General features: G+C 69.5%; 1 protein-coding gene across 1 annotated transcript in view; it reads right to left on the reverse strand.

Moving 5' to 3' along the window:
* UNC45A (unc-45 myosin chaperone A) overlaps positions 1-658 on the reverse strand; it is a 15,196-nt gene that overhangs the window by 504 nt on the left and 14,034 nt on the right. Inside the window, exons 19-20 of the mRNA XM_015567735.1 lie at positions 571-651; positions 326-460 (exon numbers count right to left, since the gene is read on the reverse strand). Of these exons, the coding sequence (XP_015423221.1) occupies positions 326-460; positions 571-651 (216 nt within the window). The remainder of the gene's footprint in view (positions 1-325; positions 461-570; positions 652-658) is intronic.

The raw sequence follows: 658 nt of genomic DNA on the forward strand, positions 1-658 counted from the left end.
AGCTCGTCGTCCTCCCCACTGTACAGCACCAGCAGCTTCAGGCGGTCATTGCCCTCGGCTTCGAAGAGGTCCTGTACCTGTGGCCGGAAGAGGGCGGTGACCTGGTCAGCTGGCCGCCCAGGGCACAGGCACCTCTGCACCCCTGCCCACGGGGCTGCCTGGGTCACGCCTCACCTCTTTGCTCATGGCCAAGTTGCACATGCACTCTGTGGCCGCCCGGCGGATCAGCTCGTGGTCCTCAAACATGTAGCCCTCAATCATGGGCACCCGCCCTCGAGACGGGGCCCTCGGCGCCCTTGGCCAGCACGGACAGGATCTCCAGCACCTCGCTCTCCATCAGGGTGCCGGCCGTCTCCCGCGAGGCCTCCACCATGTTCAGCACCACCACGGCACCCCGGTGCTGCAGCTCCTGGTTGGGGCTCAGGAGCAGGGCCTGCAGGATCTCCAGCCAGTGTGTGGTCTGCAGGGAAGGAGCCACAGGCTGAGCCCCGGCAGGGGGCACACCCACCCACCAGTGCCAAGCTGGGGCCGCGCCCGCCTCCCCTCCCCTCCCCGCAGAGAGGCACCGACCACTTGGGGGATGCGGCTGCACAGAGCGGGCCGCATGGAGGTGAGCATGGCCAGGCCCCCGGCGGCCGCCCGCCGCAGCAGCTCGTCG

Source organism: Myotis davidii, unplaced genomic scaffold (genome assembly GCF_000327345.1).
Source record: "Myotis davidii unplaced genomic scaffold, ASM32734v1 scaffold324, whole genome shotgun sequence".
Classification (NCBI taxonomy): domain Eukaryota; kingdom Metazoa; phylum Chordata; class Mammalia; order Chiroptera; family Vespertilionidae; genus Myotis; species Myotis davidii.